The 21,742-nt window shown below is 36.6% G+C and overlaps 1 protein-coding gene across 4 annotated transcripts in view; it reads left to right on the plus strand.

Moving 5' to 3' along the window:
- LOC106872345 (WD repeat-containing protein 97) overlaps positions 1 to 21,742 on the plus strand; it is a 103,585-nt gene that overhangs the window by 63,270 nt on the left and 18,573 nt on the right. For all 4 annotated transcript variants that reach the window (XM_014919301.2, XM_014919300.2, XM_014919302.2 and 1 more), the window contains 7 exons: positions 1,953 to 2,025; positions 7,195 to 7,325; positions 9,248 to 9,268; positions 10,394 to 10,417; positions 13,149 to 13,544; positions 17,007 to 17,329; positions 20,825 to 20,971. In XM_014919301.2, the coding sequence (XP_014774787.1) occupies positions 1,953 to 2,025; positions 7,195 to 7,325; positions 9,248 to 9,268; positions 10,394 to 10,417; positions 13,149 to 13,544; positions 17,007 to 17,329; positions 20,825 to 20,971 (1,115 nt within the window). The remainder of the gene's footprint in view (positions 1 to 1,952; positions 2,026 to 7,194; positions 7,326 to 9,247; positions 9,269 to 10,393; positions 10,418 to 13,148; positions 13,545 to 17,006; positions 17,330 to 20,824; positions 20,972 to 21,742) is intronic.

Below are 21,742 nucleotides of genomic sequence, written 5' to 3' on the forward strand. Positions count from 1 at the left end.
TTTGATAGGATTCTTGGTATTATTTATAATCAAATTAATAGAATTTCAAAACACACAAAAAGTTTTTCTGAAGAAAAGACCATTGTGATATAATATGTATTGTAACATGTTTCGTCTGCAAAAGCAAATTAATTTTGATAATTCCTCATAAGAAATCAGCATTCATAGTAGGCGCAGATATCGCTGTGTGGTAAGAAGTTTGCTTCTCAAACCACATGGTTCCGGGTTCAGTCCTACAGCATGGCATTTTGAGCAAGCATTTTCTACTATAGCTTCAGGCTGACCATAGCCTCTTGTATGTGTGTTTTTGCTTGTCCCCCAGCACTTTGTGCTTACATTCCCCATAGCTTAGCATTTCATTGAAACAACTATCAATTTCTAAGCTTACAAAGTTATTTTGTAGGTAAAACAAAAATCAAAAGTAGTTTCTAAGTAAAAATTAGGGCTGTGTGGTAAGTAGCTTGCTTACCAACCACATGGTTCCGGGTTCAGTCCCACTGCATGGCACCTTGGGCAAGTTTCTTCTACTATAGCCTCGGGCCAACCATAGCCTTGTGAGTGGATTTGGTAGACGGAAACTGAAAGAAGCCCATTGTATATATGTATATGTATATATATGTATATATATATCTGTGTTTGTCCCCCAACATCGCTTGACAACCGATGCTGGTGTGTTTACATCCTCGTAACTTAGCGGTTCTGCAAAAGAGATCAATTGAATAAGTACCAGGCTTCCAAAGAATAAGTCCTGGGGTCGATTTGCTCGACTAAAAGGCGGTGCTCCAGCATGGCTACAGTCAAACGACTGAAACAAGTAAAAAGAGTAAAGAATAAAAAAAAAAGGTGATACATCAAAACCACATTCTGTTTTTATGAATGGAATTCAACATTTTCACATAAGATTGAAAATCACTGTGAATGATAAATGAAAATGTAACAATAATGAAAAATTCTTCAAAAACTTTTAGAAAATATGAGGGGTTGCTGAAAAGTTCTCTGGCTTGAAGTGTATTGCAAAAGGCCTGATTGGCGGCCTAACTTTTTGAGGTCTCTTACAGGGCTTAGAAAAACTGAAGGACCACTGCAACAAGTGTGTGAATCTGAGATGGGAACATGTTGAATAAAATCGAGATTAACCGATCCTCCTGTATTTTCTTTTACTCCAAAGACAGGAACATTTCAGCACCTCCTCGTATATTTTGTTTTGTAAAATTAGTGTGGTAATTAAATTCTACAAATTCTATTTCTTATTTCACCATCTTCATTTAATGTTCATTTTTTCCAAGTTTGGCATAGTTTAGACAATTTGGCAGGGGCTGGCAAGCCAGGGGACTGCACCAAGCTCCAAGGTTTGCTTTGGCATGGTTTCTACAGTTGTATGCCCTTCCTAACATCAACCAAACACTTTGCAGAATGTATTGGGTGCTTTTTATTTTGCACCAGCACTAGTGAGGTTACCAAGTTACTTGTAAGACAAGCCCCTCAACTGAGAAGTGAGGAGTAGTATTGTGAGAAGTGGCTTTATGCCTATGCTAGTCACTATTCTCTCTCCTCTTTGTTTACCTTTTGACAAAGCATGTGATCTTTTCATTGGTAATGAAGTTAAGTTACACAGAATTGTTACTCTAAGATTAAATTAAAATAGAATTTACCAAGGAAAGAGAATATTAAAATGAAGAAATGAAATTATAAGAACAAATGCATAAAAATAAACGGATTAAAGTTGTATTTTTAACAATAAAGATAAAAGTTCAGTTATTGATTTGTGATTAATATAATCTTTGAAATTTCACAGATTTTATATCAAATTTGCATATCATTGCATAGTATTGGCAACTTATGTTGCAGTGTACTCTATCAATACCAATAATATTTACATTATGTTTCAATTATAAGATATTTGTTTTATTTTTCATTTATGTTTTAATTTATATAATGTCTCAATGTTGCAGTCTACCCCTGAGGACACACTAGCAAGTATTATTGATGGCAATAAAGTGAGTCACAGGTTTAAAAGTATTTCAGGTAAATTTATGTCCCATCCACAATTGCAGTTTTTCAATCAGCTTCAGTTTTCCTCATTTCCTACACTAGAATGAACATTGGGCTTCACTGAGGTGATGAAAAGTGACTGAGACCTTTGGAGATCTGCTGTGCTTGAGAAGACCCAGCAAGCCAAGTGAGACCATGTCCATGGCCTATGCCAGTGCAGCATAACCGGCTCATTTAAGAGTACCCTTCAATCATTGGGCAATAAACTGTGCTTGTGAAGACCTGTTGAATGAAGTGAAGTCATTGTCATGCCAATGACAGTACCACCTGATTGACACCCGTGCCGGGGGCATGTAAAAAGCACCATTCAAGTGTGATTGTTGCCAGTGCTGCCTGACTGGCTCCCATGCCGGTGGCATGTAAAAAGGACCATTCAAGCGTGGTCGTTGTCAGTGCCACCTGACTGGCTCTCGCACCGGTGGCTTGTGAAAAGCACCCACTACACTCTCGAAGTGGTTTGTGAAGGGCATCCAGCTGTAGAAACGTTACCAGATCAGATTGGAGCCTGGTACAGCCTTCTGGCTTGCCAGCCCTCAATCAAACCGTCCAACACATGCCAGCATGGAAAGCGGATGTTAAACGACAATGATGATGGTGATGATGAAGATAAAAATTTCTGAGATCCAGAAGTTACAGCATTTGTATATATGGAATCTTACATTTTTCAGATAGCATGTGATACTCTCATAGACATGTTAAATTTAATTATATTCTATTTAGCATTTTAATATGTTATTAATGATTGTTTGCATATTTATTCTTAACACATCTAGGCAAGTTCATATGCAAAATATGATGGTTGCTGCTGTGTGCATCATTGGAAAAAAAACTTTTCCCTTTTTATGACAACTGTGTGTTCAACACATGGTATTCTGGGACACCTGTCTTTCAACTTGTGTCTCATCAGCCCAAAGCAGCTAGAACTATGAGTCTAAACAAAACTTGTGGCTTTGTTTATATTTTCAGCAAACAGATTGTTTTCTGATGAATACTTATATCTGCCAACCGATATAAATCCATTTTTATATTTATTCCATTTTTATTCTTTATGCTTGTCATAAAGACAGTCCACTTTCTCAACTGTTGTTTAATATTACAGAGTTGACTTGATGGTGAGTTGGCAGAACCTTTAGTACGCTGGGTAAAATGTTTAGTGGCATTTCATTTTGAGGTCAAATTCTGCTAAGGTTGACTTTACCTTTCATCCTTTCAAGGTTAATAAAATAAGTAGCATTTGAGTAATGGGGGTTGATGTAATAGACTTGGCCAGCAATTTTGAAGCCAATATTACAGAGCTGACTCAAGAACTTTGATTAATACTATTCAACTTTATTTAGTGAAAGAAGCATAAATATAAATAAATTACATATATATAGTTTTTTTTTTTTTGTGTATATTGAACTTTTAGAATGGTTACCAATTAGAAACATGAATTCTCACTACAGGAGTTCAGAATCTAAAAACAATAAAAATGGAATGTAATTCTGATAAGATCACTTGATTGAAATTATTGGCCAATAGAGGTGATGCAGATGTGAGTGGATCTAGTCTGTAATGTCAGTTTATGCAAGCAATGGCTATGTTTCAGTTTTATCAAACCTCATCAATGGAGCATGTTCTACTTAGTTAACAAGACTGAGAATGATCCATATAGATAGAGTGAATATAGTGATGTTAATTATAAACATCAACAACAGAGACGAAGGGAAAATACCTTGAGAGAAAGTACTACATGCTATCTACTAATGTGGTAAGATTTCATATATACATTTCAGTGATTTGAAAAATTTTGAACATTTAAGATTATCTTAAGCAATTAGTTTGCAAAAACTTCCTCTGGAGATGTTTAAAGTCTAAAAATAAAACCTGATTAAAAGTTTTGGACATTATAAACAATAGAGATTTGAATGTATTCAATGTGTAAGTTAAGTAGTGAAATCAATAAATTTATTATTGCCTTGGACATCCTCAACAAAGCAAATTCTAGACTAGCATTGTGACATTCCTTGTATTTCTATGCATGCATACTTCATATATATTGTGCAGCAATGCTAATAAATGACAAATAAATCCTAATAAATTACAACCATTTAGAAAAAAAGTACCCCCTTTGTATAGAATCTCATGACTAACTCTTAATTCATCACATAACATTAAACAATAACATAAACTAAAGAAGTGATTTTAAATTCTCAATCGCAGAATAATGCTAATAATATAGCCTCAACAGGATAAACTATCCCTATTTTGCAGAGAAAAGTGTAGGTGACTAGCTGTGGACACGAACTCACATCCCCGTGATTACATGTCACGATGCTTTGACCAATTAAGCTAAACTACCCACTACAAATTCCTCTGCAAATTAAGATATATAAATCTCGCTTTATGAGATGCTCTCAAATGTTAAATTCAAATTACGACAAACGTAAACAAACAAGCGAAGTTTGCTTTTAGAAGCGTTGAGATGTCTTTTTTAGAAAGTTAAAGAAGTGATTTTAAATTCTCAATCGCAGAATAATGCTAATAATATAGCCTGAACAGGATAAACTATCCCTACTTTGCAGAGAATTAAATTTTATGAAAACCAGTACGTGAAATAATTCAGGTAAAATCTGTGATGATGAGCAGAAAGTTTAATAAGAGAAAGCAAAAATCACTTTATATAACTGAGGAATTTCCCTTATTAGCTGCCAATCAGAGGGTCTCATAATTTGTCACTTTATGGCTGGATCACTACTTCTGATGGTGTCAAGCAACATTAGGAAATATAGTTTACTGCTATATGTGAACATATCATCATCATCATCATCATTGCTTAATGTCCGTTTTCCATGCTGGCATGGGTTGGATGGTTTGGCATGAAACTGGCTAGCTGAGAGCTGTCCAGACTCTAATTGTCTGTGGTGGCATGGTTTCTATAGCTGGATGCCATTCTTAATACCAACTACTTAACAAAGTGTGCTGGATGCTTTTTACGTGCCACTGACATGGGTATGTTTACAAAGCACCGGCACAGGTGTATTTACACAGCACTGTACACAGGTGCTTTTTATGTGGCAACTGTACATGAAAAGACAAGCCTGTATGTATGGAAGACAGCGATTTTACTTAGCTTGATATGTCTTTTCAAGTACAACAAATTATTACATTTCCCAGTCCCTTGTCATTTCCTCAGTGAGACTCATTGTCCAAAAATCTTTTCTTGCCACTTTGTCCACATCTTCCTGGGTCTACCCCTTCCACAGGTTTTCTCCACAATTAGAGCTCAACACTTCTTTATGCAACTGCCCTCATCCATACACATCGCATGACCAAACCAGTGCAGTCTTCTCTCTTGCACACAACATGTGATACTTTTTCAACCCAGCTTTCTTCTTAAATCATTTACACTGTTGTGCATGCACATTGACATTATTCATCCAGCAGAGCATGCTAGCTTCGTTTCTTTCAGTCAAAGCCCATATTTCACTGCCATATAACATAGTTGTACACACACAGGAATCATGCAATCTACTTTTCACTCTGAGTGAATGGTCCTTTGTTATCAACAGAGGTAGAGGCTCTCTGAACTTTGCTCAGCACATTCTTATTCTAACAACTACACTTTCAGAGCTTATTCCTGCTAACTTGGTCTCTTAGGTAGCAGAAGCTACCTACTACTTCTAATTATCCCCCTGAGCATTTGAAAGAGTCTATTGCCTGTGCATTTTTAGTGCTTATTGTATCTGCACATTTGCCACACACAAAGACAATATTTCTCTGTTAAATTTCCTGTCATACTGCTACATCTCTTATGAAGTCCAAAGCTTGCACTGGATACAATGTACAGAGTTTCTACTAACACCCTTCTTACATATCGAGCAGGGCCATCTCCCTGAAGGGACTTGTTAGTTGTCTGTTTTCCTACTTACTAGGACTTTGGTTTTTGCTAAATTAACTCTTAGGCCCTTAGATTCTAGGCCTTGCTTCCACACCTGAAATTTCTTTTCTAGATTAGGTAGTGATTCAGCCACAAGAACAAAATCATCAGTGTAGAAGAGCTCCCAAGGATAGCCTGTCTTGAATTTCTCTGTAAAGGCCTGGATGACTACAATGAACAAGAGGGGACTGATAACTGAGCCTTGGTGAACTCCTACCTGTACACTGAGTTCATTACTATACTCATTGCCAGTCTTCATCTTACTGGCAGCATCCCTGAACATGGCTTGTACAACTCTCTCTAACCATTCACCTATTCCTAGCTTCTGCATTGATACCAGATAAGGGAGTGGGTGATCTTGTCAAAGGCTTTCTTCATGTCAACAAAATCCAAGTACAGAAGTATTTTTTTTTTTTTGGCTAAATTTTGAAGTTGCCAAACCAGGAATATAGTCAGATTTTTACCCAATTTTGTTTCCTCGACTACTCTTGTGAAAAGAATGAATAGTGATCAAACTGGAACTTACGTAGGAAGATTGGCTTCAAAGCAGAAATGATCATCAATAAACAGAGAATGAGAAAAAAACCAAAAAGAAAAACAAGAAGGAAGAAAAAAAGGAGAATTCCTTAACAATAACATACAGCAAATCATTTGACCATATGAGTAATATTTTGAATGTCTCAAGAATACATCTCCTCCTTTGTTATCTTTTACTATGATGCCTTAGATTTTATTAATATTTAATGTCCTTAAGGTGGTAAGCTGGCAGAATCATTAGCATGCCAGACAAAATGCTTAGCAGCATTCCATCCATCTTTATGTTCTGAGTTCAAATTCTGCCAAGGTTGACTTTGCTTTTCATCCTCTTGGGGCTGGTAAAATGAATATCAGTGGAGCACTAGGGTCGATGTAATCAACTTACCCACACTCCCAAAGTTGCTGGCTTTGTACCAAAATTGGAAACCGATATTTAGTGTCCTGGTTAAACTTTTAATTTATACACACAGACATGCACACGCACACACACTTGCACACATGCACACACACACACACACACACACACACACACACACACACACACACACACACACACACACACACTCATTTACTCTCAATTGCCTTGAAATTGTTAATCTAATAAACAAACTACAGAATTGTTTTAGTAATTAACCAAACCTTGCATGATTAGCCCATTATATCTTGTTCATCTTCCACATCTTCAGAATTTAAACAATGCATGGAAGCTCCTGTTAATTTATATCCAAAGAAGCAATATGACAGATATGGAAAACTTCAAAAGCATAGACATAGAGAATTTCTGTCAGAGAGGAAGCCACATGAAACCCCTAGAAAGGTACACATTTTTACCCTTTCCTGTTTAATATTTGAAACAGAAATTAATATTAATTGCTTGGTTTGGGTGATGAGCTTGTAGAATTGTTAGCATGCCAGGTAAAATGCTTAGCGGCATTTTGTGTGTCTTTATGTTCTGAGTTCAAATTCCGCCAAGGTCAACTTTGCTATTCATCCTTTCAGGGTCAATAAAATAAGTACCAGTTGAACACTGGGGTTAATGTAATAGACTTACCTTACCCCTTTCCCTGAACTTGCTGGCCTTGTGCCAAAATTTGAAATCAATATTTATTGCTTGTTTGAATTGTGAAACTTCTGTCTACATTTCTATTTTAGCATGATTGTCACAACATTCAGCTTGTATCAGCTCTAATTTACTTTTCCTTTTAATATAATGTTTGCTCATTTTTTTCCCCAGTTGATTGTTAATAAAAATTTTAGTTGATAAGAAAATCGAAAAGCATCCTACCTATTAATAGGTTCCATTGATTATTATAACTCAAGTCTGTTCTCATTAACATTGTTCTTGGTCAGTTCTGATGAAAGCACTCTTATGACACGCAACTTTCATTACACAGAATGCAGATATGTCATGTCTTCATTGCAGGGAATCACACTGCACATTCTGGTATGCATTAATGAATTGTAAGAGATGTAGGATCTATTCTCATCACAGTCCAGTCTGTCTGTATAGGCCAGTAGATTCTGATCTTGTCAGAATGCTACAATTGCAGTTTCTCTTCTCTTATTATTATTGGTGGTATACATCTCAGAACAGTATTTGGGTTTACAGAGGCTTTTGATGCTGCAATTGTTTTAGGAGCAATATGACTATGCAATATGAAGATGCTCTCTTTAATCTTGGCATCACTTATTTTAGGGAGGATCACCTTGAGGTACTGGAAACATGGCATGTTATGTTGCAGTGCTTTGGTTAATTGCTTTATTAGGCTTAGTTTTATATGCAGTGGTGGCAAAATGGTTTTCTCCTTCTTAACTAGTGGCTCATGATTTACATTATGGCATCCAGGTGTCGTAGTTTCCTTGAGGTGGCCATTCTTAGCATACATAATGTTCTAATCTAGCCCTACTGTCCCACTTGCAAAGGAAGCACATAAACTTGATGTCTTCAGTTTGTAGCCCATTAAGTAGGGCTACTACTTTTAAGTATGCACAAATTAGCCACTCATGCTCCTTGTAACTTATGTGGTCTAGAATAAAAGTGAAGTTCTCATATGTCTCTCTTAAAATGACTGAGTGAGCAATTGGAACTGAAGTGTACAACAGAACTGCTTTTATGCTGTAAAGGAATGCATCTGTGAATAACCGCTACTCATTTGGTTCATAAGTCAGCTCAGGGAGATTGAATAGGTCTCTGATATCATTACAATAAGTCAAGTTGTTTTCCAAAGTGAAGAATTGCTATAGATCTGCGGAATGCTTCCTAAATACTGTAATTCAAGCATTTTTATCCAACAGGTTCCATTATTGCAGACGTGAGGCCAGGACTTCACTCTGTTGCTTGATAAGTGTTAGATCACGAAATAGATCATTGAGTTCCTGTTGGGTGATGAGGTGTGGTTTCTTGTCAGATTGACCATGGATTTGGACCCATATAACTATAAAAATATCGAGTGTACTTTTATAATTTTCATAGGTTAGGTTTACAAATACCTTAGAAACACCCCATTAAAATTATATCAAAATCTGTTCATTACTTTTAGAGTTCTCAGTTTTGCCTAAATCCTGTTTGCACTCAATTCCTACAGAACCATCAGTGTATTTAACATTAGTAAGGTGGTAATTTACGAGACACTGGAGGGTCACAAAAAGAAACGGATGTTATATTCATGATCTACACACAAAATACCCCTAGAAAAGGTTATTGTCATTTCTGTTTTTTTCTTTTTCATTGTTATACAGAGTTTTCAAGGCAATCTTTCTGTAAGTATCAGCTATGACTTTTCTCTTCTTTTTAATATGATTTTTGCTTTAATAGAAATATCTGTTAGCTTTAATAAAATTATCAGTTAATATGAATTACAGTTGAAAGGTATCCTAGCATAATCAGATCAACTCAAAATAAAAGATTCTTGCATTTTGTTCCTCGCTTCTGTCTCTTCAAATTCCACCTGTAATAACTTTTATCGTTTATGAACTATAGTGTTTTTATGATTATGAGCCATAACATCTGTACACAAACATTATCACTACCTTTAATCTGGCTATTAGCTCCAGTGCACATAATAAATGTCATAATTATTTGGTCATTGTTTATACCATATTTTAGACCAATTGTTTTTAGATCAAATCCTATCATATTGTTTCTTCATGGCTTTTTCACATATAGTGCAAGGGAAGTTTTTCTAGCTACATAATTTACAGAATAATGGACCCTGAAAAATATATTTCCTCTCATAAACAACATGAACTTGCTCTCATACTTTCTCAGACTTATTCATCTCACTCAAGACTTCACAGAAAAGCACCCTTATCTAATTCATTTGTTATTTAGATAGATCTGAGATTAGTGGCTAAGGTATTCAGCTTGTGATTGTAAGGTCACGAGTTCAATTCCTGGTGGCATATTTTGCTATTGAGCAAAACACCTTATTTCTCATTGCTCCAGTTCATTCAGCTGACAAAAATGAGTTGGACCTCTAATTCAAAGGGCCAGCCTTGTCACACTCTACCGTGCTGAATCTCCCTTTGAACTATGTTAAAGGTACACATGTCTGTAGAATGCTTAGCCACTTGCATGTTAATCTCCTAAGCAGGCTGTTCCATTGATTGTTATAACTGACAGAATGAGGAATGTAGGTTTTTTTCTACAGATGACTTAGACATTACTTCTTATATGAAACCTGCATCAACCAAGATATTAGTCTTGATATACCCATTATTATGGAACTTGAGTTTTCAATACTTATTAACTTATAACACGCACACACACACACACACACACACACACACACACACACACACACACACAAGGTATGCTTTTCATCCTTTCTACTTTAACACCTCCTTGATTTAATTAATAAAACTTTGACTACATTTCTATTTTAGCCTGATCAACCCGACAGTCAGTCAGTAAGTATCAGCTATGTTTTTCTTATTACCTCCGCTTTGGTGTAGGCAGAGGTATTGTTTTCAGTTGCACTTGTTTGTTTGTTTGCCCACAGACAAAATATCTCAAGAACCAATGGATGGATTCAGATGAAACTTTCAGTGATGTTTGGCCTCATGACTGACATGAACTGATAAGATTTTGCGATCAATCCAGTACTGGACAAGGATTCTGGATTATTTTTCCTGTTTTTCTACTTAATTTTTGAGAGCGGGTGCATTCATTTTTAGTATTCACATTTGTGAGAGCAGTCCGGTTTATTTTGGTTATTCTCATTTTAAAAATAAGAGGATGTTGGTGTTGCCTTGGTGGAGGTTTGTGCTCTCTGAGTGCTCTTGTTTCTTTTAATATAATTTTTCACTCGTTTTATCAATTGGCCATTAATAAAAATTCTACTTATGAAAGCAGGGCCACTGTGCATAAAAACAAGATTCCTAGGGAGAGGAAAGTTCTTATGAGACGGTGTACAAAGATTGTAAACTGCCTCAACAGAGAATGCAATGATAGTGAGAAATCCCACCTGGAAACAGCATTGCTGGAGATTGAGAAACAGCTGAAGTACTCTCATGAGAAGGAAAGATCAGACAGAGAAGCCTGAATCATAAGATTTCAGATCCTAAAGCCTTCTTTAGGTACACCAAGGAGACTGATTCTGTGCATAGCAGGATAAGGCCCCTCCTCCAAAACGGTGGCTCCCTCATGGAAAACCCAATGAGGATAAGTGAAACACTGAACAAACAGTTCAAAAGTGTCTTCATCCCACCTCTATAGCTCATGCAAGTTAGTAAACCCATTAAACTCTTTACTGCTACAGAAACTGAATGCGAAGTAGTAACAATTGATTACATCAACATCAAAGAAAAGGATGTAACGCTAGCAATAAATGATATAGATGCAAACTCAGCTGTTGGCTCTGATGGATTCCCAGCAATCCTCCTCAAGTCATGCAAATAAGTCCTTGCAAAACTATTGCAGCTACTTTTTCAGAGCTTCCTCACAAATAGTAAGTTCCGAGACAAACTAAGGGAAGGAATAATATGCCTTATTCATATAGGAGGAAGCAGAGCAGCTGCTAAAAACTATAGGCCTATCTCTCTGACCTCACACATCAGCAAAGTCATGGAACGAATAGTCCGAAGGAAATTAATTGCATTCCTTGAAGAGAATAACTTGCCAACTGACAACCAGCATGGTTTTCAACCAGGTAGAAGCTGCCTGACGCAGATCCTGCAGCATTACAACTGGATGCTAAAGCAGCTACTCAACAACTCAAATGTGGATGTGATATACCTTGACCGGGCAAAAGCTTTTGACAAAGTTGACCATGGTATGAGTTGTCACAAGCTCTGAAATCTTGGTATATTTGGAAAACTTGGAGAATGGCAACATGACTTTCTAAAAGATAGAAGTCAGGTAGAGGTGGTCAATGGGGCCACCTCTAAGAAAATACAAATAATGAGTGGTCTTCCACAGAGTGCTGTCCTGGGGCCCCTGCTATTCATAGTGGCCCTCTCTGATATGCCCTCAGCTGCTCAAGAATATAACAACAAAAATCATGTATTATCAAAAAATTGATATGCCATTAAGAAAAGACATTTTGATTGCCTGGAGACAAAGTGACAGCTGCAAACACTTGTTTCTGCTTCAATAGGCATCATCAACACAGCAGTTGCTTTACCTTGTCTCCAGCAGAATGAGGTACTTGGTTATATACTTAGATATACAGTAATCCCTTGCCATATCACAGTTCACCTATTGCAGTTCACCTTTCGTGGTATTTGAGCTTACGTCGATTTCTCCATGGTGTTGTTTTGCATTTATAATAAAATAAATATATACAAATTATGAAAATAATAAAAAAAAAATATAAAGTACAGTACTGTTTCTACTTCACAAATTTTCACCTATTGCAGTGGGGGTTTGGAGCATAACACCTGCAATAGTCAAGGGATTACTGTAGACAAAAAGAGTAGAACACATTTATGGCTTAAGTAATTTGCATCTATTTATACACATACACACACATATATACACATGTGGATACACATGTGTATGCTATGCATAGAATTATGTAGTTTATTACATTCTTACTACATGAAGGCCAAAATGTTCCTTGTTAACACAGTGACCCTTTAATCTTTAGAAGACATTATCATATTTTATGCATACCATAATATTCCATAACCAGACATGGCTGTGTAATAACAAGTTTGCTTCCCAACCATATGCTTCTGGGTTCAAACTCACTGCATAACATCTTAAGCAAATGTTTTCTACTATAACCTGGGCTGACTAAAGCTTTGTGAGTGGACTTGGTTGACAGAAACTGAAAGAAGTCTGTCACGTGTGTGTGTGTGTGTGTGTGTGTGTGTATTTGTATTTCCTTGTTTTGACATTGCATGATTGTTGTAAATGACTGTTGTTATACAAGCAGTGTCATTCATTTCTAGTATTTTGTGAAAACATGTCTTGTTTGGAAACAAGTGAAGATTAGCAATAGAAAGGGCATCTGCTCATAGAAAAATTTGCCTCAGTAAACTTTGCCCAACCCATGAAAGCATGGAAAAATAGACATCAAAATGATGATGATGATGATGATGATGATGACCTAATTTTCTAAAATAGAATTTCATTCAGACCAAATGAGTTAAATATTCTTACTTTTAATGACGTGTGTTTGGTCTTGTTTTGCAGGTTTTAGATTCTTTAATTGAATCTGGTGAGCAGAAAATGTTTTCTCTGTCAAAAAGAGTGACACATCTATTAAATGAATATAAAAAGCTCTCGGAAGTCATTATGAGTCATAATGAAGCCACTTCTCGAACTCCAGCAAGTCTCACGTCAGCAGCTTCAAGAGTACCACAATTTAAAGATGATTCCTCTGTTGATATTCCTCCATCAAAAATACCTTCGACTGTATCTACAATTCAAACTTCAGAACTTGTGGCCTCATTATCAAAATCTCTATCAAAAAAGTTAAATAGAAGTGCATCTACAGAGCAGTCACTAATCGTGACAGAGTTCCAAGAATACGTCAGAGAAGTCTTGTCTGCTGATTGGTTCCAGAAACGTTTTGCTGACCTTACAGATGTAAGTAATTTATAAACTTAAATAAAACATGACATGTAAACACAAACACACAGGCATCCTCTAGTGTTCTTTAGTTTGCTTAACATACAAATAGTGTGTTAGTGTGTGTGTGTGGAAACAAGAGAGAGAGTGAAAACAAGATCTAGTATTGGTGTTTATTCTGTTATAGGGGCTGGTTGATTTTCTAATTCTAAATATGCTTTATTGGGGTCTGTTCGTGCAGTTGCTCAAAGTATTTCTAATGAAGTTAGAATATCATTAATTTTAATGAGTTGTTTATTATTGGTAGGAAGAATTAATTTGGTTAATTTATTCAAATTTAGGAAAGACCAAAGTCCTAGTTTGTAGGAAAGAAGAAAAATCACCAATCTCTTCTGGAAAATGGCGCTGCTCGTTATGTAGAAAAGGTGAAGTTAAGAATTCCATAAGGTGTACCCAGTGCAAGCTATGGATGCATAATAGGTGTAGTGGTATCATAGGAAGGTTAACAGAGAAAGTAGTCTCTGTATGTGGCAGACCTGCAGGTACAATAAACACTAAGAATGTACAGGAAATAGACTTCCTCAAATGTCTGCAGTAATCCTTAGAAGTAGTAGATAGCTTCTGTTACCTAGGTGACTAAGTTAACTGTGGAGGAGGTTACTCTAAAAATGTAGCTGCTAGAATAAGAATGGGCTGGGCAGAGTTCAGAGAGCTACTGCCTATATTGGTAACAAAGGGCCTCTCCGTCAGAGTGAAAGGCAGATTGTATGATGTCCATGTATGAACAGCTATGCTACATGGCAGTAGGACATGGGCTGTGACTGTAGAGAAAATGTGAAGGCTTGAAAGAAATGAAGTCAGATTAACACCCGCACGATTACCCAACCCTAATCCTAAACCTAATCCTAACACTAACCCTAAACCCTAACCCTAACCCTAAAACCGTAACCGTAACACTAATCTTAACCCTAACCATAACCATAACCCTATACCCTAACCCTGACCCTAAAACCCTAACCCTAACACCCTATTACTTCATTAGAAATCTACGGATGCACATAAGCACATAATAGAGAAAAATGAAACAAATATGGACGACTTGCTCCGTAACACCACCGAGTGGGGAACACTTCTCAAAAATAACCTGCAGTTGTTTCATTCAAAATTCCTACATGCTCAAAATGTATATTTGTAGAAAATTTCACGAAAACATATTCATTTTCCTGGAAGTTAAGAGGAATTTAAGTGGAATTTCCGAAAATTGTCCCCCACCCCCCTCCCAAAACACTTTCACCGAAAATTTTTGTATATTCGGAATCTACATAATAAATAATAAAAGCATAGAACATTTCATAAAAAATATTCATTTTTCTGAAAGTTATGACCTTCCAAAGTCGGTGGGTACAACTCTGTAGTTATGCCACATTGACAAACATGAGTTATATTTTTGTGAATGATTGTGTTTACTTGCACGTGTATGCGTTTGAGAGAGCAAGAGAGGAAGAGGGGGAGAAATGAATAGAGAACGAGAGCAATGTGTATGTTGTTGTCACACACCACGTATGTGTAGTTGTGTGTGTTTTTACATAACAATGTTATGAAAAATAGGTAAAGAATACAGAGAGGAAAGTTTAATCTACAACTTTGTATGTATTACTTTCTCTCTCTCTCTCTCCCTCTTTTACTCTTACTCTCTATATTATATGTTGAGCGCGTGTGTAAGAACGCCGTTCCAGGTAGAAGGAAAGAAATATAAAAGTTGCTAGAAATAACAGCCAAATCTCCCTTAAATCACACAAAATAAACGAAATTTAAAAAATCTAATTAAAACTGGAAAGTTCACATCGAGAAAATTCTATTGATGTAAAAATTTTTACGAAAAAGTGGAAAATGTGGATTTCTATACACTTTTAAAAAGGCTTCAAACAGACACACAACTTCAGCTTTATATATTAAGATATATATTACATATTGTAAACGAATGGGGGAAGATAGTAAGCACTCAATGCATGCTGCAAAGTTTATTCATATATTCATTTAAACTGAGATTTCTATTGCTATTTGTATTCCACATCATCATCATCACCGTTTAATGTCTGCCTTCTATGTTGGCATGGGTGGGATGGTTTTCAGGAGCTGGCCATGCAGAGGACTGCACCAGACTTCTGTGTCTGTTTTAGCATGGTTTTTATGGCTGGATGCCCTTCTTAACACCAACCACCCAGCAGAGTGAACTGAGTGCATTTTATGTGGCACCAGCAGAGGCAAGGTCAGTTTTAGCATGGTTTTACAACTTCATACCCTACCAAACGGAATACTTTTTATGTGGCACCAGCACTGTCACACACTAAGCAATATTTTAGGTGTCATCACTGTGACATCAAAATCCTTGTGACAAGACAGATTATGTGTGTGAGTGACAGCATCATCTCTCATCCCTGTAATGTCACCATTATGTATAATTTGTTATACACTTATGATAATGTTTATTATCTCAGATTCCTTTCTGTCAATTAAATCAGTGCTCCACAACCGGTATGCCATGGCACATTGGTGTGCCACAAGATGATGCTAGATGTACTGCAGTGTAACCAGAATGTAATTTCCCCCCCCCCCTATATTTTTAGTTATATTTTTAGTTCTGGTGTGCTGCTGAAGTTTGAAAAGAATATAAGTGTACCTCAAGTGAAAAAAGATTGCGGTGCACTGAATTAAATTTCTGCAGCTGATCCCAGTCAGCACTATTACATCACCGTCACTGGTAGTGTAACATTCTAATTGTCACTGTGACATTACCATCATCGTTGTGTGATCATTATTAGCCATGTGACATCATCATCATTGTGATGTTCCAACCATCACCATGATGATACATTATCATTGTGACAGCATCATCATGTGATTATTGTCAGCAGTGTGACATCATCATCATCATCATCATCATTTTTGTGACATCATGTACATTATTGTGCATTCACATCATCGCTATGACATTATCATTATCATTGTGACATAAGTTTTTTCTCCTGCATTATTTCTTTACAAACGAAATCGTGATGGCACCTGTGCCCAGCGTCGCCTTCCTGGCACGTGTAAAGACATTCGAGCGAGATTGTTACCAGTGCCACTGGACTGGCTCCTGTGCAGGTGGCACGTAAAATACACCATTTCGAGCGTGGCTGTTGCCAGTACCGCCTGACTGGCCTTCGTGCCGGTGGCACGTAAAAGCACCCACTACACTCTCGGAGTGGTTGGCATTAGGAATGGCATCCAGCTGTAGAAACTCTGCCAGATCAGATTGGTGCAGCCACCTGGTCCACCAGTCCTCAGTCAAATCGTCCAACCCATGCTAGCATGGAAAGCAGACGTTAAAAGATGATGATGATGATGATGATGGTGGTGATGATGATGATGCTATATCATGATATAATTTTCTTGAATAAATCCTTACTAATGTTAATTTTCTCTTGTTTGATACAGATTCTGAAAAACATGTTAAACAGTACTGACTTCATCCTTGCCATAATACCATTGCTAAATAGTAACTCCATGGAAATAAAACTCAATATTCTTAATACAATCATTGATACTTTCACTAAATTTGGAGCAGACGACAAAGAAATAATTGCAGAAGCAATTGTCAATGTCTTGAAAGAAGATCCCTTTGATTTAAATGCAAGTGACGAAGATCGAAAAATGCTTATACAGCTTGCAATAACAGCTCTTGAAATTTTGCACATTGCGAATGATGATATGATTATGCAACATCTGAAACATTACATTTATGGTGATGAAACTATAAGGTATTTTACTATGTTATTGAACTATTTCTCAGTGTGTTTCTATGTATAATAATAATAATAATAATAATGAACTTCATGTATACAGTGCTCAGGTGCACTGTTGTTGTTGGCACTCCGTCGCTTACGACGTTGAGGGTTCCAGTTGATCCGATCAACGGAACAGCCTGCTCGTGAAATTAACGTGCAAGTGGCTGAGCACTCCACAGATACATGTACCCTTAACGTAGTTCTCGGGGATATTCAGCATGACACAGTGTGACAAGGCTGACCCTTTGAATTACATGCACACCAGAAACAAGAAGAAAGAGTGAGAGAAAGTTGTGGTGGAAGAGTACAGCAGGGTTCGCCACCATCCCCTGCCGGAGCCTCGTGGAACTTTAGGTGTTTTCGCTCAATAAACACTCACATCGCCTGGTCTGGGAATCAAAACCGCGATCCTATGACCACGAGTCCGCTACCCTAACCACTGGGCCATTGCGCCTCCACACTCAGGTGCACTACAACTAAAACAAAAATAAAAGAAAAAAAAGGAACAGGGATGGTGGGGCATCAGGTGTACTGATGGCAAATTTCAGGAAGCATAGAAGTTTTGAAGGATGTAGTGTCTCGACAGCTTACGACTGATGCGGGTAGTTTATTCATGTTTCAGCAATTCTGAGTGTTTCTGACCAAGGCTTGAGAAGACACATCAAGATAAGTCGAAACACAGTCATGGCCAGTGCTGGTGACATATGAAAGGCACCTGTGCTGGTGAAACGTAAAAGACACCTGTGCCATTGACATGCAAAAGGCAGTTAGTACACTCTGTGGAATGGTTGGCATTAGGAAGGACATCCAGCTGTAGAATCCAAGCCAAAATTGATTGGAGCCTTGATCTTCTCTCCAGCTTACCGGTTCCAGTCAAACCACCTTACCAATGCCAGCATGGAAAATAAACACTAAAAATTAGAGAAATGAAAACAAAGTTGGACTTAGTGGAATTTCAACTCAGAAATGAAAGAGGCTATGATCTTCCCACCTTTTTTTTTTTTTTTTTACATTATCCAATATACCTTTATATAAAGTAATATAGATACCTTTATAACAATCATATAGGTCATCATCATCATTTAACATCCGTTTTAATTTGTGTCATTAATATTTTTACTAAAAATGAATTATCTTTAAAATATAATCCATACCCCAAGGACCACAAGAAGTAAGTGATAGGTCAAGGAGATTTTGAAATAATGTAGCAATATGGAGTGGCAGCAGGATGATAAGGTGGTAAGCAAGACATAGGTGTATACTGCTAGAAGGGAAACTGAGAGTTGATGATTAGCTAATGTGAAGCTTAAACATTTCAGCATAGCAAAGCAGTGTGTACGTATTTAGATCTTAATGGAGATATATGTATGAGCCATGATATTAAGAAAGTGTTTGTCTGAAGTGTTATCGATGCACTTGCCCTTAGTAACACTGGAAAGAAAAGAATGTGTGTGACTGTGAGAGATTGTTAAATGAAGAATAGTGGAAGCCCAGATAAGCTAATATAGAGATTAGTTTCATCATCATCATTTAACATCTGTTTTCCATGCTTGTATGGGTTGGACAATTTGACAGGAGCTGGCCAGCCAGAGAGCTGACCAGGATCCATTTGTCTGTTTTGGCATGATTTCTATGGCTGGATGCCCTTCCTAATGCCAACCACTTTACAGAGTGTGTTGGGTGCTTTTTACATGGCACTGGCATGAGTGCTTTTATATGACACTAAAAATATGAAGGTTTGGATAGCTGGATATCCACTTAGGATAGTTGCTGAGATGATGAAAGTATAAACTATGTGTTATACCAATGACTTAGTTAATTAGATAGTGTAGGTCATAACTGGCATAGAAGTATCATTGTAAACGAATACAAACACAATTAGTATTCATTTGAATGGGAAAATTACATTATCCTTTAGCTGATGATCCAGCTTTTGAAAATAGAACAAGTTTTAACATAGCACAAGATAAAATTAATTTGGATAAAATGCAGTTTGGATTTTTACCAGAATATGATGCAATAAATGCCATATTTCTAATGAGACAACAGCAAGCAAAGCTCTTAGTTAAACACAAACACTTTTGCTTTGGATTTGCAAATATCAAAATCACTCTTTTGACAGTTTCACACCATATCTGATAAACTTTGAGTAAGAAAGCTCAGATGAATGGTTCATAAAGGTGGTAAATACAAGCCATGTAGAAATGGCTTGCAATGAAAAATTTGTCCCCCAGACAAACTCTACAAGGGTCTTATCTTCAACTACTTTTTATTTATTATAGTTATTGAGGCAATAATACAGAGGTTAATAAAAATTTCCTAAGGAAATTTAATTTACTGATGGCTTGCTTTTATTTAAAGAATTTATTGAAGAATTACAGAAAGGAATAATGAGTCTGAGTTTGTGTTTAACAATATGAAGAATTCTTGTGAACTGATTTTATCAGTTTCTTTTGCTGAACTGCAAAGTTACAGGGATGTAAACACACCTGAACCAGTTGGCAAACAGTGGTGTGGGAACACACACACATATGACAGGCTTCTTTCAGTTTTTGTCTACTAAAACCACTCACAAGGCTTTGGTTGGCCCAAGGCTATAGTAGAAGACACTTGCCCAAGGTGCCACACAGTGGGACTGAACCTAGGACTATGTGGTTGGAAAGCAAGCTTCTTACCACACAGCCACACCTGTGTCTACATGTGTATCTCAAACAATGAAGTTGAATTTATTATAAAGCTAGTTAATATGTCTTTGTTATGGCTTAAACTCAAGTCAACAGACGTGAACAAAGGCATTCCAGCCATGCCATTCTGTCCATTTTTGGATGGGGAACAGCATAATTTAACTAGGACTACATAATTCTATCTGTCTTTTTCTTTTTGGAGAAAGTAGGGCGTTGATATAGCAAAAAATTAGCTACTAATTGCAGTAGGTCGATCATGAACATAGAAGCTCCCATATGTGTTGGTGGGAGATATAACTGAAAGTTATATAGAAATAACAGCAAGTTGCTTCAGAGACTTAGAGTTAATAAGAATAATGAACTGTTGTAAAAGAACATTGAGTTAAACATGTATTTTGTTTTACTCTGTTTGCCAATTCTTTCATTATATCAGCCATATGCAACCTGTAACCTAATGAAAAAATCTAATGCAAGATTACCTTCACTTTTGTTAGCAATATGGCACACCTGATGACGAGACATGTTTTATGCAATCTGCTTCTTGTAAGAGGTTGCCCATTTCTGCTTTATACTATGAAGAATTTAAAGGTTTCATTATTAATATTGTTTTAGCTGGATGTTTTATCTATCAATAAACACTTGATTATGAAGTAAGTGTGAAACTGTCACCAGTCAAGAAACTGAAATGCACACCTCACTAGTTAGAGCTATGTTTGAATTCATGTGTAAAAGAAAGCTAATATTGTTACTTAAAGTTAATTGAAACTTTGTTTTTTTTAAACAGGAATTGTACAATTAGTTCACTGAAGACTTTTGGTTTAGGAGATTCTGTGCCTCACCTAAAAAAAGAACTTGATGAATTTCATCTTCAGAATATGGAAACTACTCCATGGGTAGATACAGAAGTGCAGTTGGAAAAATGGGTTAAGAAGTAAGTAAATCATTTCATTTAGAAATAAATGGAAACAGAAAGCATTTATTGGCATTTCTAATGTGGAAGTACTGGGTGTTCAGGCTAAGTTTGACCGTTTGCATAAAAGGGAAAGAAAACACAATGTTCCATACAATATAAAAGTATTTTTGAAAATCAAAAAATATCAACTAGATTATGTCTGAGAGATAGTTTACTCAAAATATCCACCTTCAACTTCCACCACAACCTCAAAACAACTCCAGAACTTGGTACAAGACTTCCTCTGTGTTCCTGGGAAGACCTTCGAGCACTTCCTTGATCTTGACCACCAGCTGAGTCTTGGTGTTTCAGGCAGAGTGATTGGTGTCTTTCTCAGTCACACCCCATACATAGTAATTCATGGGATTACAATTGGGGGAATAAGGACACCAAAAATTGGAGCTGGTGAAACTGTAGAAATTTTCGGAGAACCACATTTTACTCTTTTTTCTACTGGAGTTATTTAGATCTAAGTTATTTAGATCTAAACTTGATTGGAGGCGTTACTTACTCTCCTATAATGTTGCTGCAAAGTTTGATGTAAACTTTTTTCTACTGGACCAAATCTCAAATTTTTATGCCAAAATGTAGCTAGGGACCAGTCGTCTTCCAAAATGTTAACAATTTTGTTAAGAACTGAATTATCAACAAGCCCTGAAAAATGTTGTGTGTGAGTAAATTGCGGCCTGGTCAACTACCACTGTAGTTGAATGATATATATATATATATATATATATATATATATATATA

This window comes from Octopus bimaculoides, chromosome 3 (assembly GCF_001194135.2).
Source record: "Octopus bimaculoides isolate UCB-OBI-ISO-001 chromosome 3, ASM119413v2, whole genome shotgun sequence".
In the NCBI taxonomy this organism is placed as follows: Eukaryota; Metazoa; Mollusca; class Cephalopoda; order Octopoda; family Octopodidae; genus Octopus; species Octopus bimaculoides.